Genomic DNA, 19607 nt, shown 5'->3' on the forward strand with positions numbered 1-19607 from the left:
GTATTCACCGTCTTGTGTATTTGAAGCTGCCGCTGCAGCGGCCTTCACTGCCCAGGAGGAGGCAGCAAAGACCGAGGAGGACGACGCTGAGGAAAAGGATGAGCTCATAGAGGCTGATGATGAGGACAAGGTGGAGGAGGGCGAAGCAGAAGAAAGCGGTCGGTAGCACATGATCATGTGGCTGCTGTGGGTCACAGTCTGTTAAGCTAAACAGTCTTCTTACAGATTAGAATGAATACAAACACAAATTAAATCATGAGACACATTCCTTGTCTTTACAGAGCAAAAACATATTCTTAAGATTTGACCAAAAGCTTTGAAAAAGTATTGAGTGAATTTCTGAGTTCAGAGTGGCTCATTCATCCACAATGGTTCAACTCGTCTTGCTGCTTTCACCATCAGCTAGCATCCATCCCGCTGCTCTGGAGGAGGAAGAGGAGGAGGGAGAAGCTGAAGAGCCACTGACTGAGCCCCAGAAATCTGTTGATGAATCTGAAGATAAGAGAGAGGAGTATGATGAAGATGACGATGAGGAAAAGGCAACGGTGGATGTGATTAAACCCGTCCCTGAACCGGAGGAGGAAGCAACAAAGATGGAACCCACAGGTCAGAACACGAAGAAGACTACAGGTGTTCTGTCTTACTTGTTTTCAGTGTAACTTTATCGTTGTGCTTTGGGATTTCAGTGTGTCCCTGTATGCACTCTGCAAAGATCAAAGAGTCTGCCGCCAAGACGACAGACACAAGAGGTTCGTGCTCATCTTACAACATCAGACAGACTTTACAATATTTCTAATTTACCACACGGCCAGAAGGAAGACCTTTTTTAAAAGCTGGAATGGAGTTTTTAATCATCAGTGTTAGTATTTCATATTTGACTAGCAGAGATCGGTAATACATGAGAGCAGCTTTGTTTCAGTTTACAACTAACTGAAATAGTAACTGAATAAAACAGATTGTGCAGCATTAAAGGAACACTGTAACAACATGTGCTTGACAGTGGATTCTTGGTCTTCAGCACACACAAAAATCATAAATATGGGAATCAGGAAGATGATCAAATACAGGACACTTGTGCTGTCTCATGTGATGCAAGAAGAAGTGCTTTCTAGATTTATAATGCCATGCGTGCACATGATTCTCTCATCACGAAATGTTACACATGTTGAACCTGATTTCTACTTCTCTGAGCCTTAAACTGCTCTAAAAATGTGTGAATAGATGCCAGCTTGTGTGTAGGTTAAGGCATACACATAGTTTTTGTATGCATGCATCCTTCATGCAGTTGGCTCCTACTGTCTGTTGATCAGTGCTAGAAGTAGAACACTATGTTTCATCATCCGCTTTGTAGCGTCAAGACTTTGATCTCTTTTTTTCAGATGCTCCCAAGAGGGTTTCAGCTGTGAGACGGAAAAAAGGTAGAAAAAAACCTTTGATAATGAAGTCTTAAATAAGTCCCCACCTCTGGATTGGGTTTAAGGAAAGCCTTGACCCTCCTGGTCTAGTCCTAACTTTATTCTTATTTCTTTATTCTCATTTCAAGAGCAGGAAGCTGTCAAGACTGATGAAAAGCCCAGTAGGCAAGGTAACACTGATTTTTGTGTTACCTTTTCATTAAGAACAACGTATTTCTCAAAGTTGACCTTTTTCTGTGCTGTAATAACAACAATCACACATTTACTCACATCCAGCTCTTCCGAGGATTGCAGGTCTGGAGCCAAAAGGCAGGAGGATCAGAAGACTCGGTCCTCTTCTCAAGGGTACTTCAACAACAAAACAGTTCCACAAGGGTTGAATGGAATTGAATTGAATTATCATTAATGGTTTGTATGTATATTTTCAAAAAGCCAAGATAAAGGAGAAGAGCAAGGCCATTAAAAAAGGTAAAGTACCCCACGTTCATGCAAACAAATGGTTTATTTCTACAGCACAATAATCACAATTCTTTCATATTTGCTAACAGAGACAGAGACCAAAAAACAAGAAGAGGTTTCAGAGACTGCTCAGGAAGGTAATAATTTTGATTGTGAATAGTTTTTAGAATAAAATGCATGAACATATGAGTCATTCCGTGTCCATATGAACTATTTTTTTCATGTTTAGTTGTAATTTTTTATATACTTTTTATGCTTTTTTGTATACTTCCCTTACACCATCTATGTGTCTTTCTCAAATAAATACATATATTTGATCTATTTTTCTGGTGAAAGGTAAATCTATATGAAGGAAACACACCACACAGTTAGTTAATAAATCATACTGAGAATTTTTCTATAGAAATTATATATAGATTTATCCATTAAAAGTAACTGCGGATATCTTGAGTAATCTTATGGTTACCACATCTGGCTAAAGTCTAAATGAAATGTGCCAAACTGACGAGTGATGTAGTCGATATTTCTGCCACGCAAGCAAAACTAAGGTGTAAAACATTTCTAAGCAGCATTTTTTAATTAAATCAACTTAACTTGCAGAAAACTTGCAGAAAATGTTGATGTGACACATTTCAGTACGAGACAAACATGTTTTTATCAGACGCATTTATCAATATGATTAGATAAAGTGATCTTTCTTTTATACCTCATACCTCATTTAAACAGTAGTTTAACAGTAGCTGCATGTTGATAAATTGCTCCCTGTGGCTGTGATATGTTGGATTTCTCTGCCAAATAAATTAAATAACAATAGAACTAACTCTGAATGACCCACTTAATTGATCCTTTGTTCAGAAGCAATCACATTAACTCCAACTCCTGTGTTTTTTGCAGTAAGTCCTTGCAGACCTGCACCAGTTTACTGCCCCTCCCCACCCGGCTGGTATGGTAAGTATTTATGGTAAGAATTTAAGTTGAATGCACTGAAGTGATATCGCACATTTGAATGTGATTGTGTGCTTCAGTGATGCTTTAAGATTGAAGGTATTTTCATTTTTCAGTTCATCACATAGTCACAGACAACCCCTACCCTCCTCCGACCATGACAGGTATTCCCACTGACGTCTCATAGGCTTTAAGTGGCTCTTACTGGGACCAGTGTGATTATAGATTGTTCTGCTTCTTCTTATTTTTCTCATTTTCAGCTCCGTCTGCTCCCGTTGTGACTGTCCATCCTGCAGCTCCACAAACACAGCCTGTGTTTCAACAGCAACCTCCTCCACCGCTCATGCAGCCGGTGTATGTACAATATCAACCATATCAGCCGCCACCGCAGCCAATGATGCCACCTCAGCCAGAGCCAGCTCAGCCGCTCCAACAAGCCCAGCCTGAGCAGCCAGAGGCCTCAGAACCAGAGGCTCAGCCTGAGGTCCCGACTCCAGCTGCTGAAGATCAGCCTGCTGAAGCTCCAGTTCAGGGTAAGTAAGAATTTCAGATTTACTGTCAACAACACCTCATCTGTACATTTTCAGTAAAATACAATCATTTAGATGTCACCCTCTTGGTCAATATAATATCAGTTATTCACTGTATATCTGTTATTTGTGACAATCTTAGCGATGTACAAACACCTTTTCAAACAAAACGTTTGAAAGTTTATTTTTCAGATAAGTTTGTATAGCTGCACATTCAGGACAAAATAATTAAATTAAATGATTAAACTGACTTATAAATGACTCAACGCGGTCTCACAGTAGAAAGTAAAACAGCTACGTTGGTCAACAATGCAAAATGTTGTAAAATGACTGTTTTCAGGGCTCAAAAACACTTGCACGCCTACGTCTGCCTTTTAAATGGCTTTAAAAATGTTCCATGCTTCATTTTCAGTTTACACATTGGAACTGCAAATGTTGTAATTGATATTGCACAGATATTAGTGCTCAGAAATGCTTTTGCAGATGTAGGACAGCTGTGTTACTCTGCAGAATGTAACACAAGACAACTGAGTTCAAGCCCAATATGCTTAAATATTCATGATTACATGGTTACAGATTGGCTTCTTGTTGTCTGAACTCTACCCATGCAAACACCATTTCTGTACTTTTATTGTAACCATACTATGTTGTGCACATGTGGACAAATGTACATTACGTCATGCCAAAGAAATAAGGTATTTAACAAAATTCAAGTGTTGAACATGACATCACACATGTGTATAATACAAAGAAAACTTATAAAGAATCTTTCCATCGCAATCTTAAAATTAGTTGGTTTATTTTTGTTCATTTGCATCACGACCTATCAAGTATTATATAAGTACAATAATATTCAAATTACTAGCCAACCGAACTTTTATTAACCAGCACATCACTCTGTATTCAAACCTAGGGAAATAAATATATCCGTAGTGGCCTACATCATGTCAGCAGACTTCTTGAAGTGGATTTAGTTTATACTTGCAGACAAGTCAGTCACTTTCTTGCACTTTCTAGTGACCAAGCTGACAGACCGAGGAGCATTTCCTCATATTCTTGTGAGAAAATGAAAAAGGCAAAAAATATAAATCAATTTTAATTGTATAAAAAAATTTCAATGGTAATTTGATTATCTACTTTGTTCCCCCACATTTTTTTCTCGTTGAAAATTTGAGTTGGTGAGTATTACTCAGTTTTCCCAAACCTCTGATTAACTGGATAGTTAATAAGGAATTTTAAAATAAAATAAGATTTCAATTCTTTGTTCTTTAAGAACCAAAGACTGTTGTGGAAGAAGTGAAGGCCGCCTCCACTAAGAAAGGTAAAAACTATATAATGAGTTAGACTTTAACACGTATATTTGCAGTGAAGAATAATCAATATTTTGTCACTTTTAGCTGCAAAGAAGAAAACTAAGGCTGCTGATTCTGTAAAAGGTACTGCTTGCTCCTCCATTTAGACTAAATGCTTAATTTGCCAGATAACTGAGATATTCCCCATAACAAACTACGGCTGCAGCATATAACAGTGATATACAATGACACAATGTGGTATGAATGCATTCATTAAGGAAAATTTACTCTCCATGGTCATTTCACTGCAATTATCCCCTCAGAGCCTGGAGCGTCCACCGATGAAACAAAGAAAGGTAATTCATGTTTACAGTTGGGTAATTTGGTGTTTTCACCACCGTACCCTTGAGTGTTGTTAGAAAAACAAAGACATTTAAGCTGTGCTTTGTTTTAAGTATGCAAACAGCTTTACACCCTTGATAAAAAATATGTAATGAATAATAAAATAATGATGAATTCTGCATGTTAGATATTCAAATTTGCACATGTATTAATGATGTTTTTGTTTCCACAGACCTGGCTGCAAAAAAACAGAAAAGCAAAATTCCAGCAGTGGCTAAAAAAGGTAAAAGACATGATGGCAGACTGTGTGCAATCATGTGAAAAAGAAAAATGTTAATCCACTTTCAGTTCTTACATGCTGTTCATCAGGAAATCATACAAAATAACCTCAGATTAACAACAACACATGCAATATTACACCATTTTATTATTTATGTAACAAAACCATCTACACCAAAGTGCAGAAGCAGTAAGTGAAAAACTAAATCCACCCTCACTGCTTTCATTTAGAGCTTTCAGGTGTGTGTTAACACAATGCCAAGGAGGAAAGACATCAGCAATGTTCTTAGAGAAGCAGCTGTTGCTGCCCATCAATCTGGGAAGAGTTATAAGCAGAGGTGCTCATGTGCGACCAAAACAAAAAATGTGCGCCAGATGAAACGTTGTTACGCTCATTTGCGTACCTAAGATTTGGGGATAGATAGTTACGCAATATGTAGCACAGGATAGGCCTATGAGCCGCTGTTTTAGAACGTCGTGAAAATGTCAAGGAAGCGAGCTCCATTAAGCGATTGCTTTGGCGTTCCTCCACCTGCAAAGAAATGTCAGACTGAGTCTGAACAGCAAAAGGAAGCAAAAGTGGTTGCAGGAGGTTAGCTGGCTTCAAAATGATGAACGCACAGAGATGTGGTGCAGTATATGCAGTGAAAATCCCACTCTGGTGGACAAAAACGGCGCCTTTTATTCAGGTCCCAAAAACTGAAGCATGCCATGACATTCTGGGGGATAACAGAACCTTAAGCGCATTTGGTTTTCGGTGTTAGAAAAGTAGATATTGGCACATTTTTTTAAATGTGAGGACCAAGCAACAACCCTCGGTTCTCCCCTGAGAACAAGACCAAAAATCTTCTGTGCACCCCTGGTTAAAGGGCCATTTCCAAACTAATTGGACTCCATCATTCTACAGAGAGAAAGATTATTCACCAGTGGAAGTTCACTCTAAGGTTAAAAACCCAGGAGCTACATCTCAGACTCTACAGGCCCTACAACGTATATTATGAGCGGCTAATCCTCAAAAGATGAGCATGTTATGGGATTTTATTAAATCATTTCATGCTTGGTTACAGCATCTGTTTTGTATGGAGACAATTTTAAAAGAGAAAATTAAATCTGTAGCTCCAAAGAAATGTACCTCTCTACTGGGCCAGACGGTGTTGCAGAATTTGTACTTCTTAATAGAATTAGATACAGACAACAACAACCCAATTTGATAAGAGAGGGAGAAGCTCGTATTTTACTTAGAAGATAAATTATTCAAGCTGCTAATCACAACTCTTCCCTCATTATGTCAGAGCCTGCAGCTGTACAACAGAAGAGGAAATCAACGTCTGAAAAAACAGGTAACAAACACACACTGACATTTGCATAAAATCAATCATTATTCAAGAGACATGATTGAAAACTAATTGACTTTCTTCCACTTTGAAGCATCAGCTGTCAAGAGAAAAGTCAAGGCATCTAAAGATAAGACAGGTGAGAATCGCTGAATCAGATACTGTAGTTGGCCGCAAACTTCTTTTCATTCATCTCAGTGAAGTATGTTTTCAGTTTAGCGCATGCAGACGCTAAACCACAACTGGGTTCAATTTCAGTTCAAATGACAACATTTATTGGTGTTATGCAGATGCAGATTTAGAGCCACATCCACAGCCGATAAAACTGAGACCGAGACTTGAAGTAGACAAGAGGGCGAATGTAACAGCTCAAGCCAAACATGAGAAGCACGTCAGATCTGCATCTGAGCCAGGTATCTAATCATTGCCTAATATCATTGCCATGGCCTGAAAGCAGCGGTTCTTAATGCTGGTGTCCTTTTTGTTTCTAGCTAAGACAAGAACAAAAGCAGTGGCAGAGGAGAAAAGTAAGTTTCCGGTTGAATTCTTATACAAATTGTTGTGTTCAGCTGATCACGAATGTGTGCACTAAATGACACGATAATCCATTCAACAACTGAAGAACTCTGCATTAGAAAAACAAATGGTTAGAAAAACATCTTGGTTTGGGCGAGAATGAGGCGAGAACTAAAGCAGGATCAGATTTCTCTGTTCAGAAAATGTTTAACACTTAAATTGCAAGAGCAGGAGAAGGCTTTGAATTCAAAGTGTGGGAGTGGAGTCTTTAAATCCAGTGGGATCAGGATTCAAAGAACAGTTACTCTTACAGGACTCCTCTGCAAATCTTTAAAACGAGACTATACATGATGTCTTGATAACTTCTTCTATAAAGAACCTATTAGTGTTGTTGTAATCCATGGTCGAAGTGATGGAGGTGGATGCAAATTTTGGAGGTTTGTGGGTGTATTTAATAAGTAAAATAACCAAAATTAGTAAGATTTATCCTGTGGGGAACATTGATATCTGTTCAAAAATGAAATCCAACAGAACAGCAGTTTTATTTTTAAAAATCTAGCGAAGCTGCATTGCTTTGCTGGCTTGTGACTCATAATAAGTCACTTTGATATATGTGATAAGGTCAGATAGTGTAGAACCCACACTGAAAGTATAGGAAAAATATTCTTTTGTGCATAGGTTGCTCTGCCGTGCCCCGTGTCTTAGTCATGCCGGCAGTTATAGCAGGTGAAAGATGTTATGTAAGATGTTTTTAAAGCAAATGTATGTATATCCATCTTGGAAACAGACACATTATTTGATTAAACAAGCTGTTTTATGGATGATAAAGTTCTAATTAGGGAAATGTCCCACTGCATTACACTGAGGGAGAATTATGTTGCAGAAAGCCGTCGTTACTGTGAGTTATTTGGTAGTCTGGAATAAGTCTTCTCTGTCACAGGCAAAGCTGTGAAGGCTGAAAAGAAATCCATCAAAGAAGCTCAAGGTATGGACTTTGAATAGAATTAGGAACTGAATCTCACATGTGCCGATTTGACATTGATCAGTTTCTCTTTTCTCTCTTCTTGCATTTTAGATAAAGAGAAACAACCACCACAGGCTCGTAAGTATGAGAGCGTGAAAGATATCCATCTGCAGCACTCTATCTATCGTGGCTGATGTTTTCCTCAAGGCTTCATTAATTCAAACCTTTTTCTGGTGGATGATATCACCTGTGGGTCTGAATTACCACGGTTTATTGTATAAACAGGTGGAAATCTCTAACTGGTGCCCTCCTGAGTCGTTGTTTTGTTTTGTAGAAAATTTCTTGATGAGACTAAGGTCATTTTACGCTTATTTTGCTGTTTTCCATTTCCTACAGATGTCCCCAATATGCGGAACCGGAACACGATACTGAGCTAAATGCAATTTGAGTCTCAGAATAGAAATCTATTATATATGAATATAACTTTACTTACATTGTTCATTTTGATGCACCAGTCTATAAGCAGTGTTCAACTGTTAAAACTGGTCAAGATTGAGCTGGTTTTAACAGTTTAATTTATATATATTAGGGCCGGGTCTCCGTTAAAAAAAATGAATCTAATTCATTAGAGGCTTTGTAATTAATTAATAAAAATTAATCACATTTTAATCGCATATAAATATTTGACCTGAGGACAGTGAGAAGCAATTTTTTTCACATGAATTTTAGTATACTATTGAATAATGACTGAATACATAAGCTTAAGCAATAAAACATTGTCTATTTATTTTCAAGGTGGTAATTAATCAAACTGGCTCTTATCGATGCTTCCATCCATCCGTCTGTTTATTTTAATTGATTTTTTTATGCCTTTTAATGGACAGGACAGATAAAAAAAGACAGAAAGCAGAGAGAGGGGGAATGACACGCAATAAAAGGTCTCCCGATGCGGGATTCGAACCAGGGCCGACAGCAGCGAGGACAGTAGCTTCTATACACGGGGCGCCTGCACAACCCACAACTACGCTACCGAGCACCCCAGCTGTTTTTCAAAACAAAATTTCCCATCCACGGGGCCAACAAAAGCGGTCTCATCAGCTTCTTCGTTCATGTTTGACTATTGTTCACTGTGGTTTGTTGTTGTGAAGTCATGAACGTTAGTTGGTGCTCCAGTATAATCGGTATGCCTGAAACTCATCCAGTGAGAAACTTTGAAAAATAAGTGCGATTAAAATGCATTTATTTTTTTAACGCGTTAATTTTATGTAATTAATTCATCTTAATTAACGCGTTAAAGTCCCGGCCCTAATATATATATATGTATATATATTTGTAATTCCTTGAGATTCCCACCTTTTGAAGCTTCTTGAATTAAAAGAAATCTTTAAACCAAAATAATTCAATTAAGTGCTTGTAAAATGCGAAATCACCTGATGACTCACAGAACAGCACACAGTGGTGTTATTTATGGATTTTCTGATAGTAAAGCTTTATACCGTTTGTTTGTTGTTAATAGAGAATGGGAGAAGAGCCTTTCCTGTAAGGCATGAGGTATTCAGCCAGACTTCACTATCTTTTCACTGCTTAACTCAATATGAGGAGATGTTTAATGTCATTAGCGACGTAAGTGAATAGAACTTAATAAGATGAGCAGCTTTGGTGATGTTCCAGGCTTTTTGAGCACCCTAAATTACTGGTACAGATTATAGATTTATAGCAACAATAACTCTTAAATGGATAGATTAAATCCATGAAACAAAACTCATTAATTTGAGGTATTAGTGTTCTGTTCATATTGAGTCATTCAGTGGATTATCAACACTGCCCCCGAGTGTCCCCACACCCTCCTAATATCTAGAAAATAATAGAAAACTCCAAAACAGCAGGAAGGATCCAACAGACTAACATGAATGGAACACGATTGTTTTATCAGGTTGTGAATCACACCGATACTTTTCCTAATACATCAAGCCAAAATGTCTCCTGTGTGAAAGGTCGTTAAAAACACTTCTTCATCTTAATATCAGGATAGAGGATAGAACAGATTTAAGAACAATGGTCTGTCCATTGTCACCATGACAGGCCATTTCTGTTGCACTTTTCACCAACTATGAAGAGGTTCACCAAGAAACATGTTGATTCATGGTGTTTAATCACTGCATTTAAGCTTTAATGCATTCACGAGAATCAGCATTTGAAAAATGACTGTTTAGTTTTTACAATCCAAAGTTAAAATGCTGTTATTTTATCTGCTGAGCGCCTCAAACATTTTGGTGAGCTACACCACGACTGCAGAAAAAGATTCAAAAGTTTTCTTCTCTCTTTTTTTTTTTTTAAAAAGTGGCACAAAATCAATAACCAAGTGCAACAAATATAAAGAAAGAGGCCGACACAGAAGCCTTGAGAAGCAAGTGAGGGAAAAAAGTCCAGATCTACACTGTTTTGTCATCTGTATTGATTAAATTTCTTTTGAAAACACGCTTAGAACAGTTAAGGCTTTCCAGACACATTGATTTATTAATTTCTTCACGGTATATTTTAGGTTGAAGCCCAAAACACTTTTCGGCCAGACAAGGCTTACGAAAACACTGACTCTGATAGAGTCTCCTCTAACTCTTTCAGCCCTGATTTAATTACAAAGATTCAAAATGTTCATTTAACCTTTATTTAGATTGAAAATACTCAAAGACATGGTAACACGGCCGTGTTATCAGTGAGGTTTGGTGCCTAAACCTGAAATATTTCACTGAAGACATTTTTAAAGAACACAGAAAAATGATCCTAACTACTGTAAATATTTCACCTGTTTTTGAGTTATAAATGCTGGAGAAAAACACAATCCACACTTAGATTTAATGGCTTCTGTTTTATCAGTGCTTCAGCTGTCCCTGGTGTTATCTTGATAATGAACCAGAAAGCAGACAAATAGACAAAAACTACTGGCCTTTGCGTGAAGGAAGAATTTAGAAAATGGATCACCACACTTCTTTTCCCTCATTTCTCAGGGCTTCTGAAGAAATATGTGAATTTCTAGCTGTGGAATTAAAATTTTTTGGCTTAAACAGAACAATGAAAAAGCAATGCAAATGGAAACCACCTCACCTTCATTATTTCTCTTCCTTACAAGCATGTAAACACTTCTCCTCTGTCTTTTCTCTCTTTAACACAGCCACACATATGTCCTATAATCAGTGTGTTTTATTTTACTTCTCGTAGAAGAGTCTGAAGCTGAGGAGAATATAACAGAAAAGAAGAAACCAGGTAACAGTTGCTGAAATCTAATATTATAATTTTTTAACAATATCAATCGTTTCTTAAAAGTTGTAGAAAGCACGTAGGTGGATATATATATATAGGACTGTGCAAAAGTCTTGAGCCAGCCACCTCTCATTTCTTTATTCACTGCCAAGCAAACAGGTGCAATGATTTACTGAGACGTGTTTGAGTTTGTACAATTCTTATAACTCTTTATTCTCCAACACATCCTGAACCCTCTGAGACGAGCTTTCTACCATTTCTTTAAGGAGTCTTCAGGAATAGTTCTCCAGGCTTCTTGAAGGACATCCCAAAGCTCTTCTTTGGATGTCGGCTGCCTTTTGTTCCGTTCTCTGTCAGATGATCCCACACTGCTTCAATAATGTTGAGGTCCGGGCTCTGGGGAGGATTCATCCCTCCATAAGACCTGTTGCCACTGATTTTCAGTCCACTTCTTGTGTCATTTGGCATAGCTCAGCCTTTTCTCCCTGTTTCCCTTCCTTAAGAATGGCTTCTTGACAGCCACCCTTCCATGGAGACCATTTCTGATGAGGCTTGGGCCAACAGTAGATGGATCAGCTGAAGGTCCAGATGCATCTCTCAGGTCCTGTCAGGCCTTTGCTGGATTTTTTCCTCTTTCTTAAGGACATCACTTTCAGATCCTGTTCATCTGCTGTAGATAGTTTTTTAGGCCTGACACTTCTTCTTTTGTCCTCCACTTGTCCAGTTTCCTCAAATGTTTTAAGGACACACTGCACACCATGCTGAGATATGCCAAGTTTTCAGCTAATAGCTCTTTGGGAATCACCTTGTTCCTGCAGAAATCCCATTTTCTGTCTGTCAAACTGTGTTTTCTTTGCTATTTTTCATAGATGGGAACAAATGATGTGTCTCTGTGACAGGCTGCTGGTAACAAAGTACCTAAAGATACCATTTAAGTTGGTTTGTTGCTGAATTGACTGTTATGGTTCATCCCTTCAGTCAGGTGATTTTTTTTTGCTTGAAAGATTCATATATCCCTATTAAGAGGTTTAACAGACCGGGTAAAACCACATTCTACCAAAATGGTCAGGTAAAAAAGCAGCCAATGTCCAAAGCAAAACTTTGACAGACCTTCAGAAAGCCTGGAGAACTGGAGCACCTTAAAAGATCACAGGACAGGCTCTTTGGAAGCAAAATATAAAGCAATGAGGGGTTGCTTGAGAATTTTTGCACGGCCCTGTTAATATACTAGTTTTAGTGATGCTGCTATGATCAAAGATCAGTGCAGTCTCTTTTTCTTTTCTTACCCTTTTAGACCTGATTATGAAAATGGGATAAAGTTTGGGCTCAAGTCCCTTAATTACGATCAGAGGAGTTGTATGTTATAACCTGCCTAAACGCAGACACCCATTGCCCATCTCACTCTGCTGTCTTCTCAGGCCAGAGATACTTCCAGTGCATCTATGTCCCAGGGAAAAATGCACAGTACCCTTTACGGCCCTTCACCCCAGCCATGTCCCCCGCCATGTTGTCCCCTGCGTTCAGGTCGATGCTGGAACAGCAGCGAGCAGCCAGAGCTTCGGGGCAATAGGACAACCCAACTCCTAATAGTGCTGCATCTCCCTTTCCAGCAGGAAGAGATGCTTGAATATTTGGCATCTTCTGTTTCAGAAGACCGCCATGGGCAGAAATGGAAAAACGGACAGAACTATTTTGTCTTTAATTTAATGATGTATTTATTTGGTGGTTGAGCTCCTGGGGTTGCTGTTAATATTTCCTCCGCTTTGGCTTTTCTCTTTTCGCCTCCAGCACTTGTCACTTCCATGCTTTTCTTGTGTCATAGTTATAACAACTTACAGTATAATTCGTCTTTGAATTAGGTTATCATGAAGGTTAATCATAGTGTACATAATGCAAAGTGGTGTAAAGGCTCACTGCACATCAGTGTTTATTCTTTTAATGCCACATTTATTTTAAGGTAAGAGGTAATAGCAACTACAGCCATAGTAACTATCATAACCAATAAGAGGCAAACTTTTCAACTTCTTACTATTAAAGCATCAAATCATTTATAATTGGAAAAGACATCCTGAGATGTTAGCAGAAAAGTTTGCAAAGAAGCCATAAAAGTAAATAACCTGTACTGATTCATGACATCAAGCATCACTCTAGTTTGCATGTTAAAACCATCTGACAGTGCAGGGTTATCTGAGTCCTAAACTGAACTCACAATCTTACTGCCGTGACTTCCCCATCGCGTGCTCATTTGTGCTGCTTTGCTGTGCATATTAGCATGCAAATGTTGGAGTGTCAACTCCCAGGAGCTCCCACATTGATCCCAGCAGCATCCCTGTCACTGAACATCCATCAGTCTCGTCGATATGTCGGCGCAGGATGATGAGCTATGAGACGCCTTCCTACACACAGTCGAGAGCTTCTGATTTTCATATGATTTACTTTTGTTAGTTTATAGTCTTTTCATTTTCAAGATAAATTTCACTTGTTTTCATGCCACACTGTACTGGACAAATGGAATTAAATGTATATTATCACATGCACTGTCTGACCAGAGGTGACACAAAACAGCAATAGAAATACGGAGAGTTGTAAAAATACAGGAAAGAAAATACAGGCTTGCTTCAATGCAAGAGGGAATTAAAAAGATTCACATACTTTTATGCATACATAAAAACATTAGAGAGTAGATGTAGAAGTTGGCAAAATAAACCGGATCTTATGAAGAAGTAAATTCAAATAGAAATAATGGCACCAGAGACAATAGAAAGGATTTTTTTAGGTTTGTATACGAGATAATTTGGAATAGTTTAAGTTCTTGTGTGTCACTCGAAGCAGTGTCCTGCAGACTGTGAGTGATTGGCCTTTATTATAAGCTTATTTATTATAAGGCCTTTATTAGATGTAATAACAAAAATCTATGAAATCTTTTCTTATAAACCAATGCAACACTATCTTAAGCTGTACTACTGAGAGATAGTCTGAGCGTTGAAGGTGACTAACACCTTCTGTGGCTCTGTCACAGCCACAGTTGTTCTAGCTTGGCGTGTTCAGAGACAGGGAATCGGCGTGGGACAACTTTGAAGTGACCAACTCAGGAGACGCTGTGATGTCTGCTAGAGTGAATGAATGTCATTAGCATTCATCATCAGCTGTTACATTTTCATTTACCTCAGTCCTTCATGGCTCTGGTTTTGTGGCGTAGCAACTAGGCTGCCTCATTGGTGCTGCAAGACTGTTGCTGAGCACCACCAGCAATTATCTGTTGTTGTCTTACTCAGCAGAGCCCTGATGTTACTGCAAAAGAACCAAAATGGGATTCTAGCTGGAGCATTCATCCAGTTTGTTCCATGCTGATGAAAAACCATTGGATATGTTTTCTTCCAGGTTTTTAATACCTGGTCAACTGACTTAGAACATTTTTGAACTATGTACTAATGTTTGAGGGACAGCAGCGGAGTGGTGTTGAACCACCGATAGCCGTGTGCTTATGACTTTTCCGGGTTACTCCGAAAAGATGCGTTCAGACAGAAAGTGGATCAAATTTAGAGGCAATGGAATACAGAGTAAATTAAGGTGAGGATGCATCTTACTATATCTTTCAGTGATATCACTCTTTTTAAGGTAAATAGCAGAAACTTTGAGCTGCCTTGGTTGGCAAATTGATTTTGCTTTGAAGTTTATACCAATAGCTCAAATCTGTTATTGTCTGTATAGACACTAATAACTGCTTTATATTCAGTCCATCACTAATGTAAATACTGATATTAAGTAAGTTGATGAACTGATCAAATGCAGATAAGATATTTGCTTATTGTATAAAAATCACATCGATTTAGAGCTATGATATCTTTAATGTGGAGTTTGTTGCAAACTCTGGTTTAATAAGTCTAACACTGAGCGTGCTTAAGGAAGCCCTTCTGTTTTCCTATAGATCTGAGAAATTGAATAGGGGAGAATCATCACGTGTCATTAGTAAATGGGATCTGGCAACCTGTGAATGTGTTAGTTGGAATGGCCTTTCAAACACACCTACAACGCCATGTTTGCTTAATGTGTGAAAGAGACACGTTGCTGTTTGATTTTTGAATGCAGCAGTCTGGTTGTGCTATTTTGCTGTCTGGAGTCTTTTAAAATGTATTTAAAATAGTAGACAGTAATTAGACTGTACAGGTGTGGGTACATACTATAATTATGTTTTTAATTGTTATTACTAGTGATTTAATGTAAGTTACAGGAGGACTATCATCTCATGTAAGGGAAATTGATAAGAAGGAACATGAAGTAATCAGACTGCAGTCTAATCTGATGTTTGTTAAAAATGTCATGTCTTCACACATACTCATGTGGGTGTAGAAATTGGATTGAAACTTGAATACACCGTGTTTTTAAATACATGTGTTTGACTGATGCTGTTAAAAACAATTGACCTGCTTCTTCTGTATGCATGTCACTCGTAGGCGTTATCGCTGATCTTCACTTTGATGGCTCAGTGTTTTACTTTTCTTTCAATCTTTAATTTCCTCCTTAATCTGTAGTTCTCTGTAACTACACAGCAACTTTATCATATTTATTAGACAGATTGGACTGTTTCCATGTCCATTTCAGACCAGTTAAAAGCTCCAAAGAGTCTGTTCAGCTGTGAAACCTCTTGCATACTTATTCCATTGTAATTTACAGCTTTAATCTCTCATTGTTACAACATGCTGTTCTGCCTCCCACTAAGCACTTGACTGCTTTAAATGAATGGTCCACTGATAAGTTTTTGACCTCGGGGGTGTGCAGAAAATCGAAAGTTCGTGAATCAGTGTCTGATTTTTTTGTGTTAGTTAAGCACAGACACAAAAATGCTCATAAATTAAACCGGCTTATATATTGATAACTGTGTACAACAAAAGTGGATCCAAGTTGCCACAGCAGGATTAGATTTTTGAAATCTTGAAATATCAGACCCTCTCTATTTCCTATGATGTCCAATGCTGAAGTTTTGTCAAACCTAGACTCTCTGATGCACAATGTGGGCTTCTGTATCAACTCGTAAGGCATTGGCTTCTGATGCGTTGGCAGGAGTGTTTACTTTTGAACAAGCAACAACATCCTGAGAACACTGCTGGAAAAGGAGGTGGAGGAAAGACGCAGGACACGTAAGATTCCTGTTTCACACTACCTTGGGATTGCTGCTTTTTCACTGCTTGTTTTCAGTAATTGACTGTTTTTGCAAGGTTTTATTTAGTTTGTAACTTGGTTGGGTTTAGATACTAGAATGACTTGGTTGAGTTCATGAAAAGATGTGAATCCGGATGTGACTTTGACACGTCATATCTGGGGATTTCATGCTGTCATACTCCTTCCTTCCTCCTAGGAAAAGGGTGACCATCCATCCATTTTTTATACCCGCTTAATCTGTTGTTTGGGTTGTGGCAGCTGGAATCTATCCCAGCTGTCATTGGGCGAGAGGCAGGGTACACGTGAACAGGTTGCCAGTCCATCACAGGGCCACACAGAGACAAACAACCACCATTTTAGAGACACCAATTAACCTAACATTAACCTAGCAAGCAGGAGTACCTGGAGAGAACCCACACATAGAGGGGGAGAACATGCAAACTCCACACAGAAAGGACCCAGCCAGAAGTTGAACCTGGAACTCTCTCGCTGTGAGGCAACGGTGCTAATCACTACACCACCGTGCAGCCCGGCAATAAGCATGTTTTTTCAAATGACAATCAACACCTACCATGTACAATGTCACCGTGCAGTGTTTCACTTTTACACTAGCATATTAAGTGCTACTTGTGTTATCTTGTGTTATCTTGTGTTAACAGGCTACCAAAAAAGTCGTGTGAAAACCATTTATTCAAATAGATTATACATCTGAAAACCTGCTCAGATTTTCTAGTATGACATGTTTCTTGCTGTTTTCTAACCTCTATTGAGGTTAGACGATTTAAATGCAAGGTTTATGCCAGATTGGGACAATTTCTCCATTGCTGCTGTTTCTGTTTTCTGATGCTGACTCATTCAGCTTTTCCATAGGGAGCTTATCTCAGGTTTGTTTTTGTCATAACATTTACAATATCAGTTAAGAAATGATTCAAGATTTCATGAACAGTAGAATTACAGCAATAAGAGTAAGAGGTGAACGCTGTATTAAAGTTGCTTTGGAGAAAATATTATTTAAAAGCAGAACACTTTGAGGTTGTTTGGTTAATTTAGAAGGTTATTGTATTTATTTTGTTAATGATTTGTAATGTTTTATGCATGATGTTTCCATATCAATGAGGAAAGCAACACGTATTTCAGTTGTGATTCACACATTTTTCTAAAGTTCCACATTAAAATGAACCTAATTCGAAATAAAAGATGCAGATACTCAGATGTTGCACATATAATTGTTTTATTTGTTGCACTCTGAAGACTCATAACTTCACTGGGTCACTCAATTATAGCTAAAGAAAGTTCTCCAGTTTATGCATTGAAAGGTGACATGTTTGTGAGTTTAAAATTCAGACTAATTACACAGCAATGAGAGCAATATTTACAGCTATATTTAAGATGAAGTACTTTTAAACTAAGTGTTACATGTAACATAAAGCAGATGAATTTGATTAATGAGGCAGACAGGCCGATTCAGTCACATTTCAGGAGCCATTTAAATGCCATCTCAAGCCTCTGAAATGTCACGGTGTGACAGACAATGCTTAGAATGTCTGCTGTGAAAGGTGCTGAATACATTCACCACAACGCAGTTTCTGTGTCATAACATGGATCAATATTTTCAGTTTGTCATTATCTAGAGTAATTCCTTTACAATTATTCTAGTTTGTTGACATATTTCAGGTTAAAACCAATTTACTGAGCAGATGTTAGAAATACATGTGAAATATATCTAGTTTCTGCCTGAATTACATTTCTAATAAAGATAGAAAAGGTACTTTTATTGATTATATTAAACACTTAACATCTGTACATAATTAAATAGAACACAGTATTGAGCAAAGGTCTCACTGCTAATTTCTTTATTTACTGCCATTAAACATGCAATAGGTGCAGTGATTAAATGAGACATGTGCACACTTAAATGAAAGTATTTTAGTAGTTTGTACAGTTCTTATTTGCCTTAAAGTGAATATTTGGTCTGAGCTCCTTTATTCTCCAACACAGCCTGAACCCTCTGAGACAAGCTTTCTGTCATTTCTTTAAGGAGTCTTCAGGAATAGTTCTCCAGGCTTCTTGAAGGACATCCCAAAGCTCTTCTTTGGATGTTGGCTGCCTTTTGTTCCGTTCTCTGTCAGATGATCCCACACTGCTTCAATAATGTTGAGGTCCGGGCTCTGGGGAGGATTCATCCCTCCATAAGACCTGTTGCCACTGATTTTCAGTCCACTTCTTGTGTCATTTGGCATAGCTCAGCCTTTTCTCTCTGTTTCCCTTCCTTAAGAATGGCTTCTTGACAGCCACCCTTCCATGGAGACCATTTCTGATGAGGCTTGGGCCAACAGTAGATGGATCAGCTGAAGGTCCAGATGCATCTCTCAGGTCCTGTCAGGCCTTTGCTGGATTTTTTCCTCTTTCTTAAGGACATCACTTTCAGATCCTGTTCATCTGCTGTAGATAGTTTTTTAGGCCTGACACTTCTTCTTTTGTCCTCCACTTGTCCAGTTTCCTCAAATGTTTTAAGGACACACTGCACACCATGCTGAGATAAGTTTTCAGCTAATACTGTAGCTCTTTGTGAATAGAGTCTTTGAAGCAAGCTGCCAATAACAAAAGTGTCTAAAGATATGATTGAATGCCTTTAATGCAAAAGCAAAGATAAAACATAACAAAAAACCAAACACATTCCTCTGAAAATGTTCTGGACTGAAAATGAGTTAAAAAAAAACTTTGCAAAACCTTTAGAAGGCCTGGAGAACTATTGCCAACTATTGAACTAAGTCCACTTTAAAAGATTACAAGCAAATTCAGCTGCTTGAAAGTGAAATCAAGGATATAGCTCAAAACTTTTACACAGTATTATAGCAATCACGGAACAAGCACTGGATTGAACCGTGAGAGAAAACACTGAGTCGAGTAAAAGTTAAATACTTTTACACCCACATTTGCCAACCTCCTCTTTAACGATGCTGAGAAATAAAATGGTGCTAATAGGCATGTAGTGGGCAGTGATATACAGCGCTTGCAGCTTCGGTCCATAAAGATCTATTCCAATAGCGTAAATCAAACTAATAGCTTTAGGAATATGTTTATAACCACAGATGCATCTCAAACATTTTCAG

The 19607-nt window shown here is 38.2% G+C and overlaps 1 protein-coding gene across 1 annotated transcript in view; it reads left to right on the forward strand.

Moving 5' to 3' along the window:
• LOC140267208 (uncharacterized) overlaps positions 1-17706 on the forward strand; it is a 19737-nt gene extending 2031 nt beyond the window's left edge. The window contains exons 2-24 of the mRNA XM_072362415.1: positions 27-158; positions 403-606; positions 687-749; positions 1380-1418; positions 1544-1585; positions 1692-1760; positions 1848-1883; positions 1964-2011; positions 2769-2822; positions 2936-2983; positions 3080-3352; positions 4623-4670; positions 4747-4785; positions 4965-4997; positions 5216-5266; positions 6555-6602; positions 6691-6735; positions 6887-7009; positions 7088-7123; positions 8053-8097; positions 8188-8214; positions 11293-11337; positions 12753-17706. Coding sequence (XP_072218516.1) covers positions 27-158; positions 403-606; positions 687-749; positions 1380-1418; positions 1544-1585; positions 1692-1760; positions 1848-1883; positions 1964-2011; positions 2769-2822; positions 2936-2983; positions 3080-3352; positions 4623-4670; positions 4747-4785; positions 4965-4997; positions 5216-5266; positions 6555-6602; positions 6691-6735; positions 6887-7009; positions 7088-7123; positions 8053-8097; positions 8188-8214; positions 11293-11337; positions 12753-12904 — 1700 coding nt within the window. The 3' untranslated portion in view covers positions 12905-17706. The remainder of the gene's footprint in view (positions 1-26; positions 159-402; positions 607-686; positions 750-1379; positions 1419-1543; positions 1586-1691; positions 1761-1847; positions 1884-1963; positions 2012-2768; positions 2823-2935; positions 2984-3079; positions 3353-4622; positions 4671-4746; positions 4786-4964; positions 4998-5215; positions 5267-6554; positions 6603-6690; positions 6736-6886; positions 7010-7087; positions 7124-8052; positions 8098-8187; positions 8215-11292; positions 11338-12752) is intronic.
• Positions 17707-19607: the final 1901 nt, after the last annotated feature.

This window comes from Leuresthes tenuis, unplaced genomic scaffold, assembly GCF_036924035.1.
Source record: "Leuresthes tenuis unplaced genomic scaffold, fLeuTen1.0.hap1 SCAF_13, whole genome shotgun sequence".
In the NCBI taxonomy this organism is placed as follows: Eukaryota; Metazoa; Chordata; class Actinopteri; order Atheriniformes; family Atherinopsidae; genus Leuresthes; species Leuresthes tenuis.